General features: G+C 38.1%; 1 protein-coding gene across 6 annotated transcripts in view; it reads right to left on the bottom strand.

Moving 5' to 3' along the window:
- Window positions 1-1,612: 1,612 nt before the first annotated feature.
- Window positions 1,613-25,611, bottom strand: part of LOC124531035 (patronin) — a 57,517-nt gene continuing 33,518 nt past the window's right edge. For 2 of the 6 annotated variants that reach the window (XM_047105446.1, XM_047105443.1), the window contains exons 3-24: window positions 24,800-25,015; window positions 22,529-22,720; window positions 21,839-22,083; window positions 21,424-21,515; window positions 19,337-19,504; window positions 18,615-18,839; window positions 18,096-18,428; window positions 16,986-17,084; window positions 16,571-16,758; window positions 14,911-14,955; window positions 13,850-13,923; window positions 13,408-13,681; window positions 12,799-13,104; window positions 11,586-12,626; window positions 11,230-11,466; window positions 10,939-11,152; window positions 9,837-9,905; window positions 9,196-9,282; window positions 7,658-7,765; window positions 5,364-5,546; window positions 4,195-4,477; window positions 1,613-3,865 (exon numbers count right to left, since the gene is read on the bottom strand). In XM_047105446.1, coding sequence (XP_046961402.1) covers window positions 3,721-3,865; window positions 4,195-4,477; window positions 5,364-5,546; window positions 7,658-7,765; window positions 9,196-9,282; window positions 9,837-9,905; window positions 10,939-11,152; window positions 11,230-11,466; window positions 11,586-12,626; window positions 12,799-13,104; window positions 13,408-13,681; window positions 13,850-13,923; window positions 14,911-14,955; window positions 16,571-16,758; window positions 16,986-17,084; window positions 18,096-18,428; window positions 18,615-18,839; window positions 19,337-19,504; window positions 21,424-21,515; window positions 21,839-22,083; window positions 22,529-22,720; window positions 24,800-25,015 — 4,824 coding nt within the window. In that variant the 3' untranslated portion in view covers window positions 1,613-3,720. The remainder of the gene's footprint in view (window positions 3,866-4,194; window positions 4,478-5,363; window positions 5,547-7,657; window positions 7,766-9,195; window positions 9,283-9,836; window positions 9,906-10,938; window positions 11,153-11,229; window positions 11,467-11,585; window positions 12,627-12,798; window positions 13,105-13,407; window positions 13,682-13,849; window positions 13,924-14,910; window positions 14,956-16,570; window positions 16,759-16,985; window positions 17,085-18,095; window positions 18,429-18,614; window positions 18,840-19,336; window positions 19,505-21,423; window positions 21,516-21,838; window positions 22,084-22,528; window positions 22,721-24,799; window positions 25,016-25,611) is intronic. The other 4 variants (XM_047105444.1, XM_047105448.1, XM_047105445.1 and 1 more) reach the window with 4 other exon arrangements.

Here is a 25,611-nt window from a genome sequence, read left to right as displayed (position 1 = left end):
AAATTTATACACCTTTGTAGTATAAATAAAAATTTTTAACTTATTATTTAACTTCAAACAAAACACTATTTTAAAACAAATTAATATGCACGAAAAAGTAATAAAAATAATTGCGTATTCAACATATTTTTTAGAGTCTTCCTAAGTTAAATGAAATGAAAAATATTAGACTACTTAAAAGTCGATTTACGATTATATAATGTAGTTATAGTTATTGAATCGAATTAAAAACCTCCTCCTTTTGGAAGTCGGTTGAAAACTATATAAGCCGTAATTCTGCCATTCCTATTTAATGACAAAGTTTATACTAAATTGTCTTACTTTGTGTTATGTTGATACTGATTATGTATTACAAGTACCTATATGTTAGTTCGATTAATCATTAACTACCACATACATACACCAAATATATAAAATTAAACACTAAATAAGGCTGATTTACCTTAAAAATGTAAACTCATGTCAACTTCAAATTCGTGTTACAAGAATTGAAGTAATGAAACAATAAAACGAGTTTAGCTTACAAGAAGCTTGATTATTTTTTAATTATTTGTTTATTAATTATTACTTATTTAATTGTTCTTTATTATTATATCAAGACATGTGCACCGAATCGATATCCTATGACCTTTGAACATTTCTAGCAACTAATAAGAAAGTGAACGAAACAAGTGAGATAAAAATTCATTTTAGAAATTAATAAGTATGTATTTGAGAAAACAAAAAAAGAAGGTGGATTTTTATGGACACTTTATGAAGCGAAATTTTAATTTGTATTGAAAGTTCTATTTTATTTTATTTGATTATACCTTGCTACTTTCAAACTGACCCGCGTCCTTTGCAGGGATACAACAGTAGATAACAGGTAACAGTATATATCATGAACAATTTTTTTATTGAAATACGAACTAAATCATAACGCGATAAAAAGTATATATCAAATTCGACACCAATATAAATATGATATGTGGGAATTTATTAAAAAGTTTTACAACCACTGATTACATTATGATGTTTACTTACCATAAAAGCGGTTTTTTGTCATAATTCCAGGATAAAACACTGACAACATTATTCTAAACACCTTAATTATTGCATAACACAAGAAATATTAACTAACAAAGACCGTTTTAACAAAAAAATAATATTTTTTTTGTTCCTGTGCCAGTGGACACGCTACGCTTGTCCATACAATTTATCTAGCGATGCCGGGGACACGCTTAGCGTGTTCGCGGCATTATGTATGGCGGCATCGCTATGAGCATAGGAAAAATTTAGGTGGCAGTGAACGTGTTAAAGTTAAATTGGAATCCAGTCAGAACAATATGGAGGCTATATGTGTCATTTTGAACTGCTTTATAGGATTTGTGCTTGAAGCTGCATGTGGTTTATTTAAGTCAAAACAAATCTACAATGTTACATCTCCTCGAAAGTAGCTTAAGGATTAAAAATTAGCTATTATTTGTCTTCCATTATTTAAACCGAAGGAATTTAAAGAGAAGGGTACCTACCACACTTAATTCGACGTCTTTTAATTTTAAGAATATTAGTTATAATTAATTAATTCTTATATAAAAATATGAGAAATGTTTATGTACAAATAAAACAACTATTTAATATGAAATTCAATATTATTTCGTTATGCTTTTTAATAATACAATATATTTGCATACCATACACTATCGGTAGTATATAATTGATGACCAATCATTGAACAATGAAAAATGATATTCATCAATTTTTCGTTTAACATCGTTTTAATAAATAGCTGTATACAAAAAAGAAAACAATTATTTACAGAATAAGGCAGTACAATTACCACGTAAAATGTGCCTTGTCTTATTTTAGCTATACAAGCAGTAAAAAATCTGATTTTAATCAACATAAATGAAGGTCATTTAAACGAATATTCATTATCTTAATCATAACTCCAGTCAATTGAAATAATCACTAACAAGTTACATATTACGAGTAAGCAAAGATTAGTTTGTGAATTTGTTATTTTCTTAAGAGACATAACAAGGCATTGCTTATTATTTGATAACTCTCACACATCCGTGAATATTTTGACGTTCGACGATTCGTATTCATCGCTTTTCCATGAAACTCGGTTGTATAAAAATCTCCAAATTCGAGCTAGTATTTCTAACGACGGCTATCTGGTTATTCCCCTAACCTTTGGCGCCAAGGAATGTTTATAACAACATTTTAAAATCTTAGTCACTAATCGAGAATTACCAAACAACGTTCCAGATACATCGCGTATAAAACTGCTGTTTAAAATTGAGTATTATAACAAAATGGCAGTGAATAAAATATACAAACGTCAAAATTGAGCCCGTCGCGCTCGTGAGAGTTATCAAACTGATTTATCTAAGAGCATTACAACTGACTCTGATCCTAGCTGGGACATCCTTTGAGAGAAATCACTGGAACGTATCGACCATCTCACTAATACATATGGCAACATCGCGTACAATGATCCCTTTGTATCGAACTGAACGAGTGCAAACGTGTGAGCGCTTTGTCACACTCGTGTACAAATTTGGACCCCGATAGATCGTTAAAAAAAAAGTAAAATGTCTAAAGAAAATCGATGTTAAAATTAATCACTTAAAATAATAGTCATATTATAATTCTTATTGTATTTTTATCTTTTATATTTATTTGTACACCAGTGTGAAAAGTTTATGGTACGACTGGCCACTACTTTAGTGGATTTTATAGTCATTTCGAAAGTCACATCTCAATTATAAACTTATTTTGCTTACATTAAAAATTGGTATACGTTTTATACTTCTCAGCCTATATCACATATTAAGTCTGTAAAAAAATTGATATATTTTTGTAACTTTCGAAATTACTAATTTAATGATTTCCTTTTAAAGAGTGAAAACGAAACCTAAATCAAACGTAACTCACGTAAAATAAAAACAAAACGCTTTTCGGACCATTCGATACACACAACCGCTATCTTCACACTCATAACCTAACTAGAACGTGTGTCGCACGTTTTAACATACATTTTATTAAAGCCAATGCATTTTACCTAAGCAATGAATACGCTAAAACACGTTAAAATCGTAAACAACGCCTTAAAGCCAATATATTTTAAGATTTCTATAACATTCCAGTTAGGCTACGAGCTTCTTCCAATCTTCGAGTTTTCGACCCTCCTATCCATTCTAACTGTACAATATGACACAGACCTCATTCGCAATCGCATAATGTCGAAGAGCGTCGCAAATGACTTACTAGACACAGTTACGTTACCGGTTATCGAACAATAACTCCGGTCGACAACACACCACACGCTGCATTCAACCGTCTTAGTGGCATAGATTAAAATTAGTTTGTTTAATCTGTGATCATTAAGACTTAGTAAATGCAGTCAACAACCTGTATAGTACATTAAATTAACGGTTCTCACCTCGCGAAATGCACTAACCGAGAATACAACACTGGCTTTAATCGCTACCGAAGCGTTTAAACTGAAGAGTAATAAGGCTCGACTCGACGCCGCCTGCGACTAGAAATCGTGGACTCTTTAACTAGTTACGTCGACCGACTCGGTCGTCATCTGTCATCGGACCAATCACGTGGCAGGTTCGGAAATGCAATGAGCGTCGGCGTGACGGCCTGCGACGCGATTGGGCCGCGCTGACACCGGCGTGACTTGGGCGAAGACAAGGCTCGACTTCGCGTCGTGCGCGCCCTTCTCTATATGACGAGAGCCATGTCCTTCTTGCTGGGAAGTTGCACCTTCTTGCCCTGCCACAGCGAGTTGTGTATCGTGAATGCGTCGATCGTGACAGTGAGATGTTTCGTATGAACTTGAGAGAAACATTTACTTCCCGAGTTGTATCTGAAAGAATAATTATATTCATGATTAAAATTAAGCTATATAGGATTTTAAATTAACATGGTTATTTTTATTATTAAAGTTATTAATTTCGGGATATTTACCATGTTTTTTATTTTTGTTCGGTGGAGCTCGATATTTCGACATTGTCTACGAATGTCTTGTTCACGAGAACAAGAACTTGTCTCGTGAACAAGACATTTGTACGAGAACAAGAACTTGTCTCGTAAAAAACATGGTAAATATCCCGAAATTAATAACTTTAATAAAAAATGAGCTATTTCGATTTATGGGTAAGATACAATTTTTCGCGTCGTGGACGAGGCACTCACTTGAAGAATTTGTCGAACATGCGGTCGTTGACGTGCTTGGGCCCGGTGCCGTAGAGCTTGGCCACGGTGTCGGTGTCGGGGCAGTAGCTGTAGAGCGCCCGGAACTGGCAGCCGGCGTCGCGGAACAACACGAGGAAGTGCTTGCTCTCGGAGCGCGCGATCTCCTCGAGCACGCGGCGCTTCGCCTCCGCGTTGACGGCGCCCGGGAACACGCAGTACTCCACCGCGTTCAGCATTATCCCGCGATTCGATTTCGTCGCCGGCTGTTTGTATAATCGCGGACCTGGTACAGGGAGGCAACTTTCTAGACGCGTTCAGAATAATCAGTAGCTTTTCATTATTAAAAACTGTGGTATCTATAAGCCCATCTAGTCAGTGGAGTGAAATAAATCTCGAAAATGGCATGTACCATAAATTTGTTTTAAAGTGTGTACAAAATATACTACGAAAATCCTAGGCTGACACTAAAATCTAAACTAAACGTTTTTCATAACAGTATTAATAATTCAATTGCAAGTAATATCTATAACAACAAGTACGTGAATCGAACATGAGGCAAATGATGCGACATTGATGTGTGTGCCGTGATGGTGTTAATTTCAATTCTGTGTGAGGAAGCGAATGTTAAGCGATAACGATCAACGAGGGACAAAATCATTTTGTTAGAACACAATTACAAAATGCTCTCATTCAAGAACTGTTCTCAAACCATGCCTTAAAGTAACTCATAAAGGTAGTTGGCATGACATCGCTAAACTGACATTACTCGTGACTGTGTGTTCGGTATGCAGTTAGTCGTGAACTTAACTACTACGTAGTAAAGTTTAACTTAAACCTTTACGTCGTTCTCGGTAGGTTGCTTTAAAAGTGAAATAAATGTCTAATTATGCAAAAAATATAAATTATTCGGTTGCGCTGAATCTTCTGTTTTTTATACGTTTTTCATAATATATTCTATCATAAATATCTAGTAATGAGGGTAATTTTTTGGCCCGAGAACACCATTCCAAATTTAAATTAACACAATAAGGTGACCCTCGAGTTAAGGAAAAAGATACCCTCATTAACATTCATTGTTCTTACAAACTAAATTTTTGCCGTTCAAATAAACAATCGATCTACAATACTCGACAAGTCCTCTACAAGTTGTACGCCACTCAGGCACTCACCCGAGTAGTCCATGATGGAGGAGTGCGTGGAGGACACGTCGGAGGAGTCGTCGTGGCGGCGCTTGCCGATGGCGCCGGGCAGCGCGCCGGGCAGCGAGCCGGGCCCCGACGCCGGCGAGCCCAGCGCGCGCAGGCCGGGCGACGCGGCGCGGCGCGGCGGCGTGGCGCGGCCCAGCCCCGAGTCTGCACACGCGCCACTGTACTCGCACGGCCCTCGCACGGCCCTCGCACGGCCCTCGCACGGCCCTCGCACGGCCCTCGCACGGCCCTCGCGCGCTCAGTCGAAACGACCGACCGTGATACTATTGTTGCTTTTGACCATCGAGTGACACCGATTGCGATGATTTTTATATGCATCGCAAAAAATATGCTTAAAAACCGTTGTAGTCGATAGAAAGTAATGATTTTCATTGTAAATACCTAGGTTCTTTGTTATATGAATAGAATATTATCAACATTGTATAGTAATATAAATAAATATTTTCGAAATGACTTGATTTTGAAATATAAAATTAAATGTAACTTTGCTCGTGTATATTCCAAAATCTTTAAAATAAAATTCTCACATGTACAAACTATTTAAAAGTGACGGTCAACAGACCTTCATAAAAACCTCCAAAAAATTTTAAGAAAATATTTCTAATGAATATATATTTGAGACACATTTTAAATATAATTAATTAAATAATTTAAAAATTGTATATTGTTAATAAATAGTTTATTAAAGATTATTTAATCTAAATTCACAGTTGAAAAAAAATACTATATATATAATAAAAATAAAAAATACTATATATATGGAAATATTTGTAAGGAGAGATTCGACAGAAACTGCTCTATCACCGTTCTCTATCTTCTGTCAAAGTCTAGAGTCCTCTGACGCTAAAATACTTATTTAGATTTAAGTCAAGATTTCATAGATATAATTTACATTTTTATTGTTTTCATAACTAGAAAAAATAAACTTATTCAAAGAATAATAACAATAGAAGGCCGAATATTAGTTTCCCAGTTAGTATACGTATTATTAATCTAGCATAAGTTTAGGATTAGCAAAGAAAAGTTATGATATTTTTAATGTGTTTTATACTCTATTAAAAAAAAAAAAAACTAAAATATGTATCTAAATCACTGACTCTATTCCTAAAAAAGCTAATAATTTTAAATTATTTGTTTTCGATATATTACGCGAATACTGGAGATAAAAAATAATATCTATAATTTTCTACGACATGAAGCATCTGATTACATCGGCAAGCGTTCTGACCATTCATATGAACAAATGTCAGCTATCGCAAAACAAAATTATTAGGCACAAACTTATACCAACAGAAAGCTTGTATTGTTTATGTATCTTGTCTATGATAAGCATTTAAAAAAAAAATATCAAAAACAACAAAAATGTAGACTAAAAAATGTACTAATTTTTTAAAGTAAAAGGGCGAAGTACATTTTTCTTTTACTAATTTAAATAAACTTTTGCAGAATAACTATGGAAATAAATAAATAATATTAACTTAACATAAAAAAATAAATAACAGGAATTGAAAATATGTAAAATACACATTGTGTTAAATTGCATAGTTTCATTGATAACTAAATTCTTTGTATAAAAATAACAATCGATTTCTCTGTTAAATATTTAGCACAAATCTTAGCAGACGATGTCATACCAACACCAATTGAAATAAAATTATAAATAGGAGCATGCATCTCATAAATATAATAAGATATATTACCTTTCGAAAATAAACCACAACCTTGCAGCAACGATACATATGACAAAATAATCACTACGACCCAAAATAAACTTGATGTGCACAAGACAGAATACGCACTAGGGGGATGTTATTAGCTTAAAACCCATTGTTTCAAAAACGAATCGATAAGTCAACTATTTTATAAAATATAACAGAATTAAACATAATGCCATCTCTTTCTCGTGAATGCAAATAGAAAGGATTGCGGTATTTTCTAGTCCTGTCAAATTAGTTTATAAATTGTGTCCAAATATGAATAATTAATGCCGCCACTAAAAACATTTTTAAGCTGTGAGTTGTAACAATCATTTATTTTTAAAAATATACAAAATTAAAAAAAAAGATAAACGGATGTGGACGTGATGTATGGATTCATAGATTACAATTTTGTATAACTAGCGTGAACATGTTCCGCTACAGACGTAACATCCCCCTTCGTGCTGCAACGAAAAAAGAACCTCACCAAGCAGGGCACCGGCTACCGTGAGTGAAGCCTGTACAAGTTACATCTGTGTTTATTCAAACGTGTCTTACCGCACAAGTTCATAAGAGAGCTAGATTTCCTCCCCGCCTTAAAGTTATTCTGGTAAGTGGAATATTTAGACCTTCCACGTGTCGACTGTGGTTCATCATTCACACGCTCTGAAATGTTTCCTATACATGTATGGCATCACACAGCAACATGCGACGGAGCCCTGCGAGCCGCACGCAGGGCTGCCAGTTACAGTTACTTTCAATACATTCTCAAAATACAATTATCGACTCAGTAAAAATGGAAAACGAAAAAATTAATCTACCCGGCGATTTTTCTTAAAAACCAAAAAATACATAATATACCAATCTCTGAAAAGTATATCATGGTAGTATTATACAGTAACAACGCATGCCATGTCATCACTCAGCGCGCTACAGCACGCAGCAAACAAAAGTTTATATCGCGAATGCAAACATCGGAACTCGAATGTATGTGATACGCTACACGGGTCGCTGGAAACCGATTCGTGATATGCGCGGAAGGTCTAGAGGGGATTTCGTAATCTGTAGAAAAAAAGCTACTGAAAACCTCTCTCTGCTGTTTTAGTTCGGGATTGCAAACTAACTAATACGGCCAAAATAAAAAATATATCAAGCGTAATTTTGCATATGGAGTGTATCTAGCCAATCTATGCATTGCTGAAATCATACACATATATAATAAAACTTTAAATAAAATACAAATAAAGGTAAAGCGTCTACAAAAAAAAAAAATCAAAGAAGCTTCACCGACTAAGGGGTACTGAGCCATATGACCAATCAAACGTGTTCATTCATTCACAAAAAATCCAAAACAGTATGTTAAACAGTAATACAATTTTTTATTAATGGTGGAAAAAAATTGTATTTTTTATATGGAGGACGGAGGAATGTTTTTATGTTGCGTATATTACCATACTGTTTAAAAACATTCTAGAATCCTCAACACCAAAGTTTTGAAACTGTCATCTCATCTTAAAATTCATTCGATGAAAATGTGTTTAACCGATATAAATTAATTATTAAAAAAAAAAACAAATAATATAGACCAAGAAATGAGATGACAATCAATATCACAGATCCCACTTGTAAATTAAGCGTTACAATTTTGTATGTTATGAATTTCAGTACAAGGCATGTATAGTACGACACAAATTGGATGTAGCATCGGAAAATGAAATGCAATGAAAATAAAACCGATTACTGCCGATTTACACAACCAATAGAAATAGCTCCCTATCGCGCCCTTCGACGCTATTCGTCGCTATAGATTCACGCGTCAGGGAAAGCAAGTCATGTTAATCGACGCGTCAAATTGACGAATATATTAGGTCATATGATATTACAAGTTATTACGTTTGTGCAAAGATCATATTCGCGTGAGAAATAAATATTGATAATTTGGGATAGCGTACTTAATTCGGATGTGATCGGTTTTACGAAATTTGCCGATGCGACATCTAAGTTGTGTCGTACTATATTTCCTTATTACAAGTGGGGTCGGCTGTAGTGCGAAGCGATCATCGTTAGTAGCGATAGCGGAGGGCGGGGCCGCTCACCTCGCGAGGTCTTGCAGGAGCCGCGCCGGCCGAGCCCGCTCGACGCGCTGCCGGGCGACACGCCGCCGCGCTCCTCCACCGGCGACTCTGCGACACGCGCGCAACATTACGCATTTATTACGCAGGCGTCGCATCAAATAATACGTCATTCCAATATTTCCAGTCATTTCGTTATTTACTGATAATATTATGTGTATTAATGATGATTAACAAATACGTTTTAAAGAAAATATAACATGTTTTTCAGTAATAAGAATATTCGGATACTTACCAAAACCTACAAGGTAAAAACCTACTCTTAATAAAGTACTTCTATATCTTTATTAAAATCATTATCGTGTATCTCAAAATTGCATAATTCGACATGAAACCTTAGAATATCAGTGTTGCTGACTCTACTTGATAAAAATCGCATAGAAATAAATATTCAAATATGAAAAAAAACCATCGATCATGCAGTAGCGTAGTTTACAAAAATAAAACATTGATTTGAATATATTGTAAATTAATTTGCTTACGTCATATCGTATCTTACCACACAAATAGACAATGGAGAGTGCAACCGCCTCTAATTCGATAACACGAATAATAATCATAAGCTTAATCGTTAATATTGTTATATGCACAGATAACAAATTTACCTCTGTAGAGGGCAGCCCTCTCGGCGAGGTTGTCCTGCGAGCCGCGGTAGTAGTCGCGTCGCATGGTGCCTGCACACGCACACGCACACGCACACGCACACGCACACGCACGTCGCCGCACGGGGACATAGCGAACAAAGCAAGGGGGGGCAGCCGCAAATCAATAAGTGTAGTGCTTATAACGACTAGTGTTGTTATACGATAATTTTATTGACTGCAAAGTAATTTTAACCCAAAATAATTTGGGCATGTTCATTAAATTTATACGTAGATAAATTTTTAATTTTTAAGCGTTTGGTTTTCGTCGATCAATTCAATGCCAGTCCTTGCAGTCTAATAAATGCATCGTATTATAAGCGCTACATGTAATCATTACAAATTTAACAAAGCATCTCAAATGTTCAGTATCTACGTAATATAAATCAATTATTATAAGTTAAGCAATTAATTTGAGCTACTCTGTTTATAAGCTAAACCAAAAACATTGCGACGTTGCGTCAAAAATATTAAGGAAAAAAATTTTATACAATTAATAGCTTTAGTTAGCGAATTTCAAAAGAAAAAAAATGACATTAATTTGTGTGCGGTTAAATAATATCTAGCATTATAATAAATTGTTTTAGCCACATCTCATGCGAGCTTTAGCTTTGAGGTTCTGAGAGAGTGGGTACTTGGGTAGATTGTGTGTAATTCGTTTGATTTGATTTTAAACAGATTTTAAACTATACGTATTTTAGATTTATTTATTAACTAATACAAGCAACGATAAACAATAGAAAAAAAATCTTTTGAGCATATATGTGTGGATCAGAAAAACAAACTATTCTAAGTCGTTCCATACGATCGCTTGTACAACAATTTTATTCAAATATCCAGTGACTAATTAGATAGTATATAGTTATACAATAATTCTTGTCAAAAAAAAGTCGTTGTCGTGGGCTTTTGTCAAGATCTACATTTCAGTAGTTTGTTAAATGAGGATTCAAAAGTGCCTCTAAAAGCCTACTTGAATAATGTGTATTTTAACTTTGAATAGTAAAAATGTAGCGATTTGTTTACGTGTTTGAGTGAACATATTAAGGCATACATCAACATATCATACCGGTGAGGTTGGTGGCGGAGGGCTGCTTGCCGGCCAGCATGCCCTCGGCGGCCTGCAGCGCGCCGCTGTCCACGTGGATGGTCTTGGGCCTCGCCCGCGTCGGCAGCTTGCCCCGCAGCCGCGCGCCGCTGGTGGGCGGCCCACTCGCGCCACCCACGTGCATGCCGCCGCGCGACAGCGTGTCCAGGAACTCGGACTTGTCGAATACCTTGCCCTGGAACCCAGGACGAATCACAATCACTCATTGCTCTCAAAGATCGTTCTGCATCGGATCTAGGTCGACAGGCGCACCTCCCGCTCGGCCTCCTCCACGGCTTTCTTGAGCTTGTACTGCGCGAGGATGGCCTGCCGCCGGCGCGCCTGCTCCTCCTTGCGCGCCGCCTTCATCTCCGCCTCGGCCTCGTCCCGCGCGCGCCGCGCCGCCGCCGCCGCCTCGGCCCGCGCGCGCGCCTCGTCCGCCCGCTGTCGTCGCTGCAGCGACAGCAGCATGATGCGCTCCTTCTTGCGCTCCATTTCCTCGGCGGAATTCTGCCGATTTACATTAGAGATACAGTTTTATAGATGGAATATTGGATATATTGGAAATAGACTGATTTAGATCGAGTCGATCTAAAATATATTAATTTATATTGTGTATGTATACTCACGGGGTCAGGGTTGAGCTCGCCGATGACGAGTGCGGCGGGCTCGGCGCTGGGCGGGCGCGCTCGCTCACGCGGCGCCTCCGTTCGAGGCGTCTCGCGGCGCTCTTCGCATCGCTCTTCGCGTCTGTCGTCTCGCCTGTCGTCTCTCCTGTCGTCTCTCCTGTCGTCTCTCCTGTCGTCTCTCCTGTCGTCTCTCCTGTCGTCATTCCTGTCGTCGCTCCACGTGCTCTCTGGACTGCGCTCGGGGCTGGCGTACTCGGAGCGCTCCTTTCTCGGGGAGCCCCGTTTGGCCCGCAGTGGCGGCTTCGGTCGTTTCGGTTGCTCGTTGTCGAACGAAATGTAGAAACCCTTCTCGTTCGTCTCCGCGGGCTCATCGAGGCGTTGGAACGAGTTCCGGCCGAGCGAGGGCCTCGTCGGGGACGGGATGCGGTAGGTCCGCGTGCCGGACGAGATGTTCAGTCTATTGATGCCCTGCCGGAGAGCGTCGTCCTCGGCGTTGCCGATGAAGGATATGTTTTGGGGTTCCATGTCGTCGGGAGGCGCCGGGACGGAGTTTTGCGCCTGGAGAGTCTGGTGAGGTTGATGCGTCTGCTGTGGTTGATGTGTCTGATGAGATTGATGCGTCTGATGCGTTTGGTGCGATTGATGAGTTTGAGTCGCATACTGCGACGGATGTGGCGAGTGTAGCTGGTGAAGCCCTACTGGTTCGGGTCGCCGAGCCTCTGGTAGGGATCCCTGGCGCTGAGGAGTCCTCGAACGTCGCGGACTCGATAGCGGGGGCGATTGCGATGCGTATTGGTTGGGGTTTATCACAGTGTAGCTCAAATGGTTTTGCGTTTCTCGAACGTTTTCGGTGCCGTTCTGGTACCGGTCAGTATTGTAGTGCACCTGGAAAGGCTGGTTCGCCCTCTCATGTAAGACGAAACCCTGCGGATTCCAGTTCTTTTCGGGAGGAGGTTGAGGCGAGGGAGATTTCCAGGTCCTCTGCGCCGGTTCGGGTTGCGGTTGCTGGTACTGGTTCTGCTGATGGTTCTGCTGATGTAGCTGCGAATTCGAATTAACTAATTATTGGGTTGACTTTAAAAAAACTCATGTTCCGTACAATTATAAACCGCTATGATGCACTTCGATATAAATTTTATTTACAGTTGCCAAATTTCCAAATAATATATATAACCCGCATAGCCAGTCGCGCGTCAGGGCCGGGCCCGCCTACCTGCCAGCCCCGGAGCTCGTTCTCCTGCTGCAGCTGCGCGTGCTGCGCCCACGTGCGCCGCTGCGGGGGCGCCGGACTGTCGTGCAAGTAGAACTGCTGCCGACTAAAATCTTGTTCTATGTCCCTGTACTGATACTGGAAATTCTGCTGGCCGCCATGCTGGCCCCCCTGCTGGCCGCCCTGCTGGCCGCCGGGCGGGCCCGTCTGGTTGGGCTCGTAGTTGTAGAAGTCGCGCGGGAGGTGCGGCGTGGAGCCGAACGCGTTGATCGGCCGCGACACATTGTGCTGTGAGCTGAATTGGCTGTGCTGCAATCGAGTGGGCGGAGGCGTGAGTGTGCGCTTGCGCTTCGTGTGAGGATACGAGAGAAGGCGGGGGAGCTACGAGCCGGACCCGACGACGGAGATGACATATTAATTGATCGGTAATTACATGTTTTAAGCTCAGTTTTTTTTTTATTTTAAATTAAATTCATTAATCGGTACTGGAAATAGATTTTATAATGATATTAAGGGATATAAAGCTTTTGGTCGCAACAGGAGAACGAGCCCACAACCTCTGTGCTTGTTGCAAGTTTTAGTGTTTCTTTTAGTCTGACGTTTGAAACTTACCAGCTGAGGAATGTTTGTTTGAATGTTTTGATACTGTTGCTGGAAGGGTGACGGTGGTGGCTGATGCTGTTGGAACATTTGCTTCGCTTGCTGTTGCTGCTGCTGCAACTGCTGCTGCTGCTGTTGCAATTGCTGCTGCTGCTGTTGCAACTGCTGCTGCAGCTGCTGATTTTGTTGTTGCTGCTGCTGCTGCTGTTGCTGTTGCTGCAGCTGGCTTTGTTGACTGGCGAGCCTCGCGATGTCACTCTGTATATCCTGCAGGCTGGAGTTCATTCTGTAAATATTAGGTACTGGCTTTTGCGCGGATTTATTTATCTACGTTAAAAAGGAACAAACACAAAAAGCAAAATAGAGGACATTCAAATAGAAAAACAAAATGATAAAATTAGTAAAGATAATGATAACAGATGTAAATGATTTGGTATAGAGGGAGGACACTTACTTTGCTATCGACTGTTGATACTGTTCCATCGCTGCGTTTTCCGCAGCTTGATTTGGCGCTTCAACGACCATTTCCTATAGAAACAAACTTTGTTAGCAAACTATTTATTTCGTTCCAAGAAATATTCTACATTTTTCTGATCATAAAACAATATGTTATAATATAAATGCTTTTACTTTTGTTTTAAAATATATATTTCTTTTTTTAAATTGACTAACATTTTACTTTAGTACAATCTCCTTTAAAAACAAATGTAATAAACATTAATGAAAGGAAAATTAAACATACACAACACTAACGTCATTTGCATTTACAACAACTAAAGGCAACATAAGGACAAAATATTTATAGCACTGAAGCATATATTACGTTCTTCAAATTAAATTAAAATTTACTGAGTAATCTAAACGCCAATTTCACACAAGTTTAGTTACATGTGATTTAACATGCATTTTATTTACGATAACATGCACAACAAAAAATTAACGACATACTTTATAATATTAAGAATAGATATTACCGTACTAATTTTGTAGATGTAAGTTCAATTATTTTGAAAATGATATTTTAAAATCAAAATACCATGTCGATAACGACTTATACAAACAGATATAATCTTAACTTTATTAGTTTCCGCCTACAACATAGGTCTACTAATTTGGTGCTGTTACTCATAATTTATGGTTTGGCAATATATCGCGTATATGTGATATTACTTAAAATATCATCACGGTGTGAATAAAAAATATAGATCGGTAAAGTAATAACTCAAAACATTTATTATTACGGGTAAATAAAGATTAAAATAAGACTTTACTGAAAGTGTAATTAGTGTAACAAAAACAAATAAAACTATATTTTTAAACTTTACTGTAGTAGTTATGAATTCAAGAAAAATGTAAATCGTGTACTGCTCTAAAATTTCAGCTTTGAATAATGAACGACTACGAGCACCTATGTCGTAGGCGGCTGTGTGCGTGTGTGTGTGCGTGTGTGTGTGTGCGTGTGTGTGTGCGTGTGTGTGTGCGTGCGTGTGTGTTTGCGTGTGCGTGCGTACTGACCTGCGCGGCGTCCTGCTCGTCGGCCGGCGTGCGCGCGCCCTTGCCCTGCAACACGCGCCGCCACCGCATGCGTTAGCCTACACTCTCTTACGTGCGAACAAGTATGCCACTCGATTACGCTACGTGTTCACATACATTTTTATATCTATTATACGTACTATGTTATTTGTGACACAGTGCTTTATTAGTACAGACGACTGGAGTGATTCTATTTTTATATTAATGTGAAACTGTAATGTGTTGCTTTGCTCGCTTTCAAATACAATTCATTTCTTATAACACTTGCTTTCTCGGTCGTAACTTTCCCTAATAAATGTACTATCAAATGCAAGATTTTTTCTAAATTGAATTGTTAGTTTCTGTAGTAAGTATTTCAGAGAAACAAACAAACAATCTCAACTTTATAACATTAGAAGAGGCGACTACGTATGTAATATTGATTTAAATATTTTTATATATATCAAATATTAATCATAGATTTTTTAGAATCAAATGCGCACATGCTAATTTAGAAAATTTGATTCTTAATAAAAAATGTGCAATAATTTACGAGTGACAAAAATATAATTAAACTTATGAAGACTGCTCATGGACGAATCTTATGACATTATACATGGTGTTTATGCATCGCAAAATATTTATGAATTTAAAAACTGTTACGATACATAAAAGCTGCCGTAATCTACAACGCATGACGTACGCAATGTAAAGCGTTATATTAATATAATCTATCTGATCGTAATGTAAATAAAATACGTACATACGTGATATAATTAAACACACCTTTTAATATTATGCATAATATAACCAATTGCCGATACAATGTTACGACATCCGAATGAAAGCTGTGTAAGCATGAAACTAAGTCGAATTATTTGTACAATCGAAATACTTCACAAAAAAAATAATGTATAAATTAAAACTTCTAGAGCTAAGTTGAATAAAAAATCGACGTGTTCATATTTGGGCACTCACCAAAGAGGCCAACTGGTATTGCAAAAACGTTTCCTAATAAAATAGAAAAATATATTTTATGGCCGTTCTATTTAATATTTATAAAAAAAAAAACACTTCACTATATTAATAGAATTGAAGTATTGTTAATAAGAATATCAATATCCAAACCGAAAATCTTTAAAATATGTGTATTGAGTTGATTTCATGTAACGTTCAATTTTAGCTTGTATGTAATCGTTGGGAGCGTAATCAAATATAAAATCTGAGGCAAATATTTTGTTCACACCCGTCTACCACACATACCCCGTAACAAGACATAATTTTTATAACCTATTCCAATCAAAGGTATAACCAACATTTATTGTTTTCCAATAATAACGGCACAAATATTCAATAACTATTTTTATAAGAATAAATAGTGAATTTAATTGACGATGATTCAAAGTCACCAACGATATCATATCAATTAAAAAAAAAATAATTCGATGTCTTACCTCCTTTGTTTGAAATAGGTTATACATAATTTTGACCACATAACACATCATCATCATCAACACATGGGAAATTTCGGACAGAAAACAAATTAAAAGTCACACATTCACTTTGACCCGCCCCCCTAGAACAACATTCGGGCTCGTGCCAGCGTTGCCACCGGCCGACTTTAATACCCCCCCCCCCCCCCCTTGAACAACATTCTACTCACCCGCGTGACGGCCTGCAGGAAGGCCTGCTGGCCGAGCTGCTGGCGCTGGCGGCTGACGGCCAGCTCCATGCGGCGCTTGTCCTGCTCGATGCGGCGCCGCTTCTCCTCTAGCTTGAGGCGGATGTTGTTCAGCTGCGCCGCCATGGCGTGGCCACCGCCCGCCTCCTCAGCCGCAGCCTCGTCGCCGTCTTTGCACGGAACACGCTCGTTATGGACTACTCTCCCCAGTGGACCGCGGCTCGGTAACGACTTTGTAACGCTCCATATGCCCCACATATTATATTAGACTATTCGATTTTGTCTTCGAAACGTACTTAGCAAATTATAGATTAAAAAAAAAATATATATATATATATATATATATATATAAATAAAAGTAAAAAAGTCGCGTCGTTACGTATGAGGCGGTACTGACTGGGCTGGGTCTCGTGCTGCAGGAAGTGCTGCTGCCACGTGGTGGTGCTGGGCGCCGGCGTCGAGAACGAAGTCTTGCGGCGCTCCGGCGTGCCCGGACCTGCCGGCACGCACTTTACATTAATTATAATAATAATAATAGCCTTTATTTAACAATCTTTCATACAATTTTAGTAAAATAATCTTATTTAATTATTTGACACCGGTACATGAAGATTGTCTTGCTGTCCAGCATAGGCCTCCCCTAGAGCTCGCCATCGGATGCGATTCTGCGCTTATCTTGTCCAAGTATGTCCCGTTATTGTTTTGAAATCATCTTCCCATCTACGACGCTGTCTCCCTTTCCTTCGTTTGTATTGTCTCGGGCACCACTCTGTTACGTCCTTACACCATTTATCCTTATTACTCCTAATCATATGACCTTACACTTTACATTAACAACATATTAATTCTGCATCTGTTATTTCATTTTTAAATTAAAACAAGAAATATATAAACTTATTGGTATAATTAAATATTAAGCACGACTGATTTTAAATAAAAAAATTCAATAAAATAATAATCAGATGATACTTGTAATATAGAACAATGACTCATAAAATTTTATAAATAAAAATAATGTATCATAGTTAAGGACAAATAAGTCGATCGTTGTAACAATGTAGTACTCATTCATACATCACTAGTGCTCGATAAAATATGAAATGAAATAATAATTTACTTTAAACATTTCAGCTTCGAGTACAAACACCTAGAATTTATCATGCATCAAGCAAAACAGCAGTCTGTCAGACAATTTGTCTTAACATGTGCGATATTAGTTCGGGAATATGTGGTCAAATGAAAGCGAAATGCAAAGCTGCTAGCATCACTATTCAACCAAACTACTAGTGGTTATTTAAATCATTCATCATTTTTTTATCCTATAGCTGCGACATAGTATCAAACATCCTAATATGAAGCCAATGTTACATATAAGATCGCTGTTTACCTCCAATATTATAACAGAATTGTTATCCACAAATGAAAGTATAATGTTAGGCGTGAATGAAGAACTACCACGAAATCAGTCGATCGAATGGCTCTTAAAAGCTGTATGTAGTCAACGTACCTGTCTGATCACCGTTATTCCTAATTTTACTGAGATCCGCGAAGCTTGTTTTTGTGACGTCACCATCGGGGGCGTCCCGTTCGTTTAAATAGAACCCGTCCCCGCCGCCCTTGTGGTTGAAGCCGAAGTTCTGCGAGAGACTAATGGTGTCGCTGCTGAGCTGTCGCTTGATGGGGTGGAAGGGCGGATCCGCGGTCTGCGGCTGCGACTGCTGACGCTCGACCTTCTGCCGGTCGTCCTGCGAACCGTTCTGGTAGTCCCCGTGGAAGAACTGAATCGAGCCGCGAATGTCTTGCCGAGACGAACGGAGAGGCGGATTGTAGTCTAGCGGGCCTGTAAATAAGAGTATTACAACATTAAAACTAGATTTTTAATTTTATACGTTACATCAATATTTAAATGATGCATAATTTCCAAGTTTCAATACTTAAAAGGGAAATCACATAATACAAAACGGCACACTATACGAGCATGGTGTACTCGTTACTAATGATACGTATAGAGAGGGCGCGGGCTCACCGGCGGGCGCGGATATCTTGCGCACGTTGGCGAGCGTGGCGAGCTCCTTCTCGGGGTTCCGGCCCGCGAAGTGCAGGCGGTCCTGCGAGCCGCCGAAGTTCTCCACCGTGAGCTGGCTGTCGTCCGTCACCGACGAGCGCCGCGAGCGCCGCCCCGCGAAGCTGCTCTCGCGGGACTCCGCCCAGTTGGACGGCCGCCCCGCCGCCGTCACGTGCTCCGCGAACACTGCGCCAGAGCGATACTTGTATAGTACGACACAAATTAGATGTAGCATCGGAAAATGCAATGGAATGAAAATAAAACCGATTACTGCCGATTTACACAACCAATAGAAATAGCTCCCTATCGCGCCATTCGACGCAATTCGTCGCTATAGATTTACGCGTCAGAGAAAGCAAGTGCATTTAAATCGACGCGTCAAATTGACGAATATATTAGGTCATGTGATATTACAAGTTATTACGTTTGCGCAAAGATCAAATTCGCACGAGCAATAAATATTGATAATTGGGCATAGCGTATTCAATTCGGATGTGATCGGTTTTACGAATTTTGCCGATGCGACATCTAAGTTGTGTCGTACTATACTTATCTTCCTTAATAAGTTCAATCAAGTCACAATTGAGTGCTAATTTATTTCTCCTTCTACAATTCAAATGCATATTTATTTTACAAAATAACAATTTCCATTAGCAATCAGAACGGTGTCGGCGGGGACTCACTGTCGTCGTCGCGGCGCGCCATGGCGGAGAGCGTGGTGATGGCCTTGCGGCTGTGCACGACGAAGTCGTCGCGCTGCGGGCTGCAGCTGCGGCGCTCGGGCGTGGAGCTGGCCGAGCGCGCCGCCGCGCCGCGCGCGCGCACGCCGCACGCCGACGCCGAGCGCGACACTGCACACGCGGGTAACTCGCTTCACTAACTATCAATATCTAACACTATGTACTGAAATTGTAGCTAACATTTTTATTTTACATATTCCTATTAACTCTAATTTTCATGATTTTAACGGTAACTAAAATTATTTAAAATTCAAATAAACGAATATTATTATTTTGAATGAGATGTTTAATAAAATAAATATAAATTTAGTATGTGCATTCTAAGGACGACGATCTACGCACTCTACTACAAAGCAAACAGCTGAAAACAAAGAATCACACGTATGGGAACTCAAAATAAATCTAACTACACTTACCAAAAACTCAAGGCAATTCAATCTCACGTGATATTCGTGTAGAAGAAACTACATTAAGGTTTGTATCCACAGTTTTACTACATTTAGTTATAACATAATGAATATATATTTTTATATATTTCTTGGGAGCCTTGAGGACATAACGTCAATGACTCCATGCCTGTGGTTTAATGTGCTGAAAAGCGTTAAAATGGCAAAGCGTCAATGCATGCAAAGCATTGTTTCAGGTGAACTAAAACTGGCAGGAATTAACTATTAAAAAGCTGGATTAATTCATTAAAAGCGTACAGTAGGCATTTTGTTATAAAAAATAAAAACGAAAAAGACATAAACAAATAAAGGCCCGAACATAACTTTAACACTTTCCTCCGTCATAAGTATCCACACATACATGTATTCCAGCCGCTCTTACACAAAGCATTGATGAATCGACGAACAACCATGTGACACACGAATGGATTCCTCGCTGAATGAATTCGGCGAAGGCAACGAAATGGAGGAAAATTCGAATTGGAGGAGACGATCACAAGTCTCGCTACCTCAGGAAAAGGGTTCACATTTCGATTGCCTCCGCGGTCGGAGGCGGCACACGACACGCACACGACACGCACACGACACGCACACGCACACGACACAGTACCTGCGAAGGGCGGCGCGTGCGGCGGCGCGTGCGGCGCGGCGCGCAGCTCGGGGATGGGCTGCGGCGGCGGCGGCGGCAGACAGCGTCTGTGCCGCACGCCGTGCGCGTTGCACTCCTCGCTCGCTACACACGCGCCCGGCTTTAGGGGGGGGCAACCGGGAGGGGGGCCCCAGTACACGTTCCGACGATTTTAATGTACCGTATTACTAGATATCTAGATCTAGTCGAGATTGATACAGAGTGTAAATAAATTATTGACAAACCTCACGGACAGAAATGAAATATTTCTAAAGTAAAGTAATACATAGGGGCCTCCACTCCTCTGTTGCCCCGGGGCCTCCACACCTCTGGGGCCTCAGGACCTCTAAATGCGGTCCTAAACACACGCAACACACGGTCGCTCTCGCACTAATCCACTCAAGCGTCTGCGTACGTCACTACCGAATCTGGTACATCAGTATCTGCTAGTAAAGGTACTCTGAGCGTTGATTTTTGAAAAGATCGAAAACGCGCGTTTTTTTTTTGTCTATAGTAAAGATTTTAAAGCCAATTAGTGCAGATATATTATATAAACAGTGTAAGAAGCTCATCGTCGGTTAATCGGTTCATTACTTTTTTATTGTAATTAAATCCAAATTTATACTTACCCTTAAATTTTCTTGAAAAGAGAGAGTTATAAAGAGAAATCATAAAAAAATGTAAAACGATCGAGACCACACGACCTTAAATTTTTCCATAACATTGATTACATATACGTATACAATATTCCCCGTAATAAAATTATAAGCCTGTTTATCGAATAAATATGTTGCGTTACAAAAGCATTACTCCACCGCGTCCACGTATAACTTAATATATTCTAATGAAGTGGGCATAGGACCTTTGATATTATGACCACATACTCCCATTAGTTCTAGCATGCAACATTGATACATGTTATAATAAATATAAGTACGATTGTTGCCTGTACTCACCGCTTCCTGGATATTTAACCGATTTGACAGGATGTACTTCTAACATATTGAAAAGATCCGCGAGCATCGCTATTAAATTTTGACGCATTGACCTGAAAATTATTTTTATCGCTAATGAATATTCATGTTATACACATTAATACTTAAAAAAAAAGTATGCCTTTTAGTTTAAGAGAATCCTTTAAACAAGTAAAAATTATAAATAGTATACAAAACCGTTACAAAAACCGAATTAGAAGATGTTTTGAAAATTCTCCAGAACACAAAAAAAGATTTTAAGAGCGTTCTGAAAACTTGAAAAACTCAGATATGATGTAAATGTTGGATTTTTATTTTGCTCAATATTATTTACAACAAAACAAAGTATTATTTTACATCCTGCACAAGTTATAATCGAAATAAAACAATGTCTCACCCTCGCATATACGTAACGTCCTCAGGCATCATGTGGAATATGTTGTGAGGTAGACTGTTCTGACAGAACTCGTACACAAGCATGAGATTATGCAGGCAGTCTTGTATGGAGGCCATGCGTCCCACGCGCACCGCCGACCGCGGCAGCGCCTCGGGGCAGTAGAACGAGATGAGCGCGGCCAGGGCGGTGCCGTCGCACAGGTCTTGGAGACTCTTCACCATCGGCACGTGTGACGATGTGTTCTCCTGGAAAGGGAATATTGTCATCTTGATTTAACACCTCTGATATATTGCTGATACATATTTTAATTAGTAAACCACTGAGATCAATATTTATTATTGAAAAATTCGATATTTTGTATGTTAAAACACATTTGAAATATTTGTTTATACATTGAAATGTAGTCAATTGTTACGGCGAAATTGTCTTAGAAAACCTAGTAATTTATCGTTAAGTCTACTTGAATTTTATGATATAAAACTAATTGATATTGTACCTGCACCATAAATATGTATTACAAATAATCTCCACTAGATTCAGGGTTTCTGGCAAAGATCGCTTGTTAGAGATAAGTTATCCCTTTGTCACATTTTTAATTTATATAATTTTCTGTATACTCTGTTGGTACATAAATAAATAAATAATAATAATTTTCTGTCACAAAATGAATATCGCAAAAATAAAAGATACCTCGGCCTTGTTAAGCGCTGCGCACGCCGCATTGATCCAGCAGAGCAGACCGTCTTCGTGAGGGATGCTGGAGCCGACGGGCAGCGGCTGACTAGTGCCGAAGCGTTGCGCTGCCGCTGACACGCGGTCTAACGTCACCACTTCCCGCGCGTAAAGCATCATCACAGCTTCTATCACAGTCAAATGTGCACCCTGAAAACGTAACGAAAACAACAAACATTAACTATCTGTAATATATCACCACGATTAGCAGCGAATATCGCTTATAAATACATATATAATTGTGTTTAACTAACATGTCTGTATTTTTAAATGTTGAACAAGATTAAGAACTGAGTTTCTGGCTCTTCTCGGTAGAATCTACTCTCCGAACCGTTGGTAGCTCCACTTAATATAGTAGTAAATCACAATTCAAAAGTGCTTGTAAAAACCTACTTGAACAAAGTATATTTATATTTTGATAATATGATCATTTTGAAATCAAACATGCTACATGTAAGAATAAAACACATTGGCTGCTTGGATACATTTTCAAACTTGTATAATCATGTTTCAAGAATTAATAAACAATGCTCATTTAGATTTGATATTCATGTATTCGATCTAGTTAACATATCAAGTCTTACAATCAATTATAACTTATCAGGTAATTAATAATAAAAATATCTTGAATAATTGTATGTATAACATCGCGACTATTTTCAAGAAGAGATATGTTTATTTTAAATAGGCTATTTCACTGGTTTTTAAAATCCATTTTATATTATTTAGTAGAAGTTAAGGAACCCAGTAAAAGTTGTGTTTTTTATTTCTAGTGCATATTTGCCGAAAAATATCATATTAAAAATTCCATATTTGAGACAACATCACACACAACAACTTCACATATTTAAATAGCGCGGCAATATGGTGTCGGTGACGTCACTTTCCTGTATTTTAATCTGTGGTACATATAGTAGAAAAGCAAAGTTTACAAGAAAGTGACTTCATCATAAGCCCGGCCTGTATGGATTTTTGAACAAATTAAGTATTATTTTCAACTTTCGTTAGTAAATAACCATTTTTAAACTCAAAATATACACTGATTACAAGAATTCACAATTTATTTTTCGCATTTTCAAATAGCCTATTCTATAAATGACTCAAACTTTTAGTAATAGACATATATTACTATATGTTCTATTACTTTAATACAATAAGAGGAAAATAATCCGTACGAAAATCGTATCAAAAACGAGTAACGATGACGTATTTGAAGACAATATGATCGTTATGTCGTTCAATGTGATTTATTTCTGAAACGCAAAGAGTATAAATAAATCGGAAAAGTGTTGTCATTATCAATCACGTGTCCGATGCAGAATTCTTAATCCAATAAATGACACATGCTGTACAACTCTGTTTACCTATAAAGTTACATTTACTGACTACAGTTGGCAATTATATGTATGATATCTTATATCATTGACTACCCACGTCTGATCGTATCAACGTTAAGCCTAAAGATAAGCATAATACATTCACGAATATTATGAAAAGGCCATTGCATTGTGTTAAATATGAATGCATTAAGAGAATATCGTGTAGGTAGAGAGCACTTTTTATTATTAACCTGCAAACATCGCATTGCATAATGCCGTTGGAATTTAATAGTAGAAAATAAAATACGAGAAATAATTTTAAAAATAAAATATTCATAAAAGCACCTGCAATAATAAAACTCTCGTATCGAAACAATAGTCACACATATAGATAAATATTCTCTCAAGAAAAATATATGATATTACATAATATATAAAAAGTTTGTTTATTAATCAATATTTGTAATTAAAATGTGAACTCATTACTGCATTTAAATTAAATAATCTTAATCATATCCGATCTTTGTGATAGGTTACAACACTGCTATATTTAAATCGTTTTTATCAAATCAAATTATTTTATTCGATATTGAACCATTACACTTATTTATTAATTGTCTAATATCTCAGAAAGCATGACAAGATATAAATATTTCTTAAGCAATAATATTGAGTAACTTATAAAATCTGTGATTAATTGTTAGATTAGGTATGAAAAGATTTAAAACAGCACCAAAGATTACGAATCTATCAGCAGTGTTATTACGGGACATAAATAAATGAAAAAAAAAAAACATAATAGTTGTTTTGCGGAGTCTCTAAATTTATCGAACTCTATGGAGAGCAGTTTATTTCACATCTAAAATTAATTTAAAAAAAATACTTCTGTTATCTTTGATAAGCATCATACCATTTTAAGTGGATTCGTTTGTATGAGCACAGTCTCAGTGAGCGCGCAGTCCGGCGGGTCGGGCACTTGGACGCCCTTCCTCGACAACGTCTGCAGGATGTTCCAGTGGTTCAGGTTGTGGTAGTTGGGATCGGAGTACATGTTGGCCAACGCGAGGCAGTACAGCTCCGCGTTGGCCAGCCCACCGACAATCGGCGGTTTCAAATGCTCCTGATCCTGGAAATAAATAAAATACAAACTCAATAAGACATTCAGGCGAAATTATAATCATTTTGCATAATATAAATTAATGAAGTACAGATGAAATATTACGCATTACATAAGGACTGACAGTAATTAATTACGTTTAAGAGAAATTCACTTTTATGTACAGTCGGGGTAAGAAAAGGTTCGTCACCTTAAGATCTATTTTCGTGTGCTCAGTATGAGCGATTGAGAATGACATATTGCGTCGCAATGATTTGATGTTTAGATTCAATAGGCACTCAGAGTTTGAGACTTAATAAAGGAATGAATTTGAAAACTGATTTCTAATTTTTAATAAGTTTTTAATGGTAGATACCGTGAGGTAGATCATTTCTGGACAACACGTTCTAATTAAGAATGAAGCTGTTATTGTCCGTTCGCGAAAACAAGTTTCTATGGAATCCTGGCCTCTACCTATCACAGGCGTTTTACGCCTTGCAAGACAAATTAAATTACATAATCTCAGGTTCATTACAATTTTTTAATATTAAATCAATAAAAGTATTTAAAAAGATACCACGACTTGGAAAATCGATTCCACTGCGGTTTCGGTGAAAATAGATTAA

Source organism: Vanessa cardui, chromosome 7 (genome assembly GCF_905220365.1).
Source record: "Vanessa cardui chromosome 7, ilVanCard2.1, whole genome shotgun sequence".
Lineage (NCBI taxonomy): Eukaryota > Metazoa > Arthropoda > Insecta > Lepidoptera > Nymphalidae > Vanessa > Vanessa cardui.
This window is presented reverse-complemented; position numbering and strand designations above follow the sequence as displayed.